At 43.6% G+C, this 2,807-nt stretch overlaps 1 protein-coding gene across 1 annotated transcript; it reads left to right on the top strand.

Moving 5' to 3' along the window:
- The first annotated feature begins 204 nt into the window (after positions 1-204).
- On the top strand, positions 205-1,787 carry LOC121955459 (thyroxine 5-deiodinase-like). The gene has a single exon (XM_042503425.1). The coding sequence runs from the start codon at positions 467-469 to the stop codon at positions 1,271-1,273; it is 807 nt and encodes a 268-aa protein (XP_042359359.1). The 5' UTR covers positions 205-466; the 3' UTR covers positions 1,274-1,787.
- Positions 1,788-2,807: the final 1,020 nt, after the last annotated feature.

Here is a 2,807-nt window from a genome sequence, read left to right as displayed (position 1 = left end):
ACTAGTGGCAGCAGAGGCTCCTGCACTCATTACAGCCAGATCTGAGTCCACCGGCTGAATGAAGTCAAATGTTTTTCTTTTGCACGACTTTCAGAAACCACCCGTGCGTTCAGCCACAGCCAATTAAAACTAATCCAAGAGTCTCACAGTGTTATTGGGGGGAAAAAAAACATCCACTGTCGTTTTATGCCTCACATGTGGACTGGGGACACGGTGTCTCAGGCTGAGCACCTCTCTCTCCTCTCTCTCTCTCTCCCTCGGGAGGTAATCCCCACCATGTGAGTAGGCGGTGCGGGTACCGGAGGCGTGTTTTTTTCTTTTTTGCCCCCCCATTTATTCAAATGCTGCTGTACATATAAAAAGAGTGCCTGCGTGCGTCAGATAGTTTTCTCCAATGGGTAAAGGTGACTAAATACTTGTTGTCTCTCTCGCCGGCCCAGTCGCATCCTATCGGCAGGGGGAAGAGATGATGCACGACTCCGGCGGTGTCCAAATGGCGAGGGCGCTGAAGCATTCAGCCCTGTGCCTGATGCTGCTGCCCCGCTTCCTGCTGGCCGCCGTCATGCTGTGGCTCCTGGATTTCTTGTGTATTCGGAAAAAAGTATTGCTGAAAATGGGGGAGAGCCAGGACGGGCCGGACGACCCGCCGGTGTGCGTCTCTGACTCTAATAAGATGTTCACCTTGGAGTCCCTCAGGGCCGTGTGGTACGGCCAGAAACTGGACTTTCTCAAATCGGCTCACCTCGGACGCGCGGCTCCAAACACCGAGGTGATGCTGGTGCAGGAGCGGCGGCAGGTCCGGATCCTGGACTGCATGAAAGGGAAGAGACCGCTCATCCTTAACTTTGGCAGCTGCTCCTGACCGCCATTCATGACGCGCCTGACGGCGTTTCAGCGCGTCGTGAGTCAGTACGCAGACATTGCGGACTTTTTAGTTGTATATATCGAGGAGGCGCATCCTTCGGACGGCTGGGTGAGCTCGGACGCGCCGTATCAGATCCCCAAGCACCGCTGCTTGGAGGACAGACTCAGAGCCGCTCAGCTGATGCTCGCCGAGGTGCCCGGCAGCAACGTGGTGGTGGATAATATGGACAACTCGTCCAACGCCGCGTACGGAGCCTACTTTGAGAGACTTTACATCGTGATGGATGAGAGAGTGGTGTACCAGGGGGGCAGAGGTCCAGAAGGATACCGGATTTCAGAGCTCAGAAACTGGCTGGAGCAATACAGGAACGATCTGATGAATTCCCAAACAGCGGTGCTCCATGTGTAGTTATTAAAAGATGCCCATTTCTGCTTCAAGTGTCCAACTCACAGTGCAAAATATTCAGATGCTGCTATTCACACACGACACATTATGTTGTTTTTTCCTCGCGTGCAGATATTCAGGACTCTTTGACAAATAGCCTAAAGTCATGTTGAAGCATATAGGCTGTTATATTGTGCTTGTTCTTGAACTTAATTGATTGCTCATAGCGATTGTCTCTTTCTTTCGTCTCGCTCCGGTGTCTCTGTGAAGTTCGGTTTTTAAAAGGCGAAGCCAGAAAACCGGCACTGATGTTCCTGACACCGGGAGCGGGCTCCATGTTAGCAGGATGCCTTCCTCAATGATGGATTGCCCAACTGATGTAATGTTGAAACAATGTAACTGAACAAATGTTTTTAATAAAAGTCGGATCACACGTGGATGATTTGCTGTCGACTTGTGGAGCAAAACATCTTTAAGTTCCTGCTTTTGGTTATGGTATTAGGGTTTAATTTAATACACAGTAAACTAAATTACAAAACGTGTCACTTTCGTTTTAATTTATTTATTTTTTGTTATTTTTTTAATTAATACACAAGGCACTCTTAATTGAGAAAAATATGTTTTACTGTCATTTTTTAAGAAATTTGATACACAAGGCACTCAATTAGAAAACATATTTTACTGCCGGTATTTTTTATTTTATTTAATACTCAAGAAACTCATTTACAAAACATGTGTCACTGTCAGTTTATTTGTATATTTATTTGTTTTTATTTATTTTTTAAAACGTTTTGATTTATATATACATACACACACGCACACACATATATATATTTTTTTATTTATTTATTTGGATTTTTTCACTGTTAGTTTTATGTCTTTTGCTCAACATCTGATGATGTCACACGTGCTCCCATTTGTGCACCTTTCCAGGATCTGTTGCAACACTCAATGCATCTTCATGCAATTGATTATCTTTTTTGTTATGGTGAATTTTTCTTGCCTTCTCTGCCTATTCAGGTCAATGCGATCCCTCATTTGCATACAGTAGTAATCTACAGTAGAGTGTGAATACTGTATCCTCGTGACTGATTCATTAACCCACTTTCAGCCATAAAACATGCAAAATAAAAAGGAGGCCGTAGGGGAAAGAAACCCTTTCATGTGTGGGGAAAAATAGGAAACCAAATCCAAATCCGTTGTATTTATAGTGCTCAAAAGAAGAGGGCTGTTTCATGTTGTGTAATAGGGTTAAATGATCATGAATCATGAGTGATGATAGAGCGAGTGGAAAGCATGGTCAGAAAATGGATTTCACAGTGAAATAACTGAAAGTGTTCCAAGATTTTAAGATTCATTTTTCTCTGAATTGTACTTAAATATTGTTATTTTTTTGCAAATAATTTAAAGAATTGAGTCATTCCTGAACTGACTCATAAGGGGATTCAAAAGAGTCAAAAGCTGTATGTTCTCATAAATGAATTAAAAAAAAACTGGATCATGTCCGGAGGAAATCACACTGACGGAAAGCAGATCAAACATGCCTCTTTGAAAAAAA

The sequence above is a fragment of the Plectropomus leopardus genome, chromosome 16 (genome assembly GCF_008729295.1).
Source record: "Plectropomus leopardus isolate mb chromosome 16, YSFRI_Pleo_2.0, whole genome shotgun sequence".
In the NCBI taxonomy this organism is placed as follows: Eukaryota; Metazoa; Chordata; class Actinopteri; order Perciformes; family Serranidae; genus Plectropomus; species Plectropomus leopardus.
This window is presented reverse-complemented; position numbering and strand designations above follow the sequence as displayed.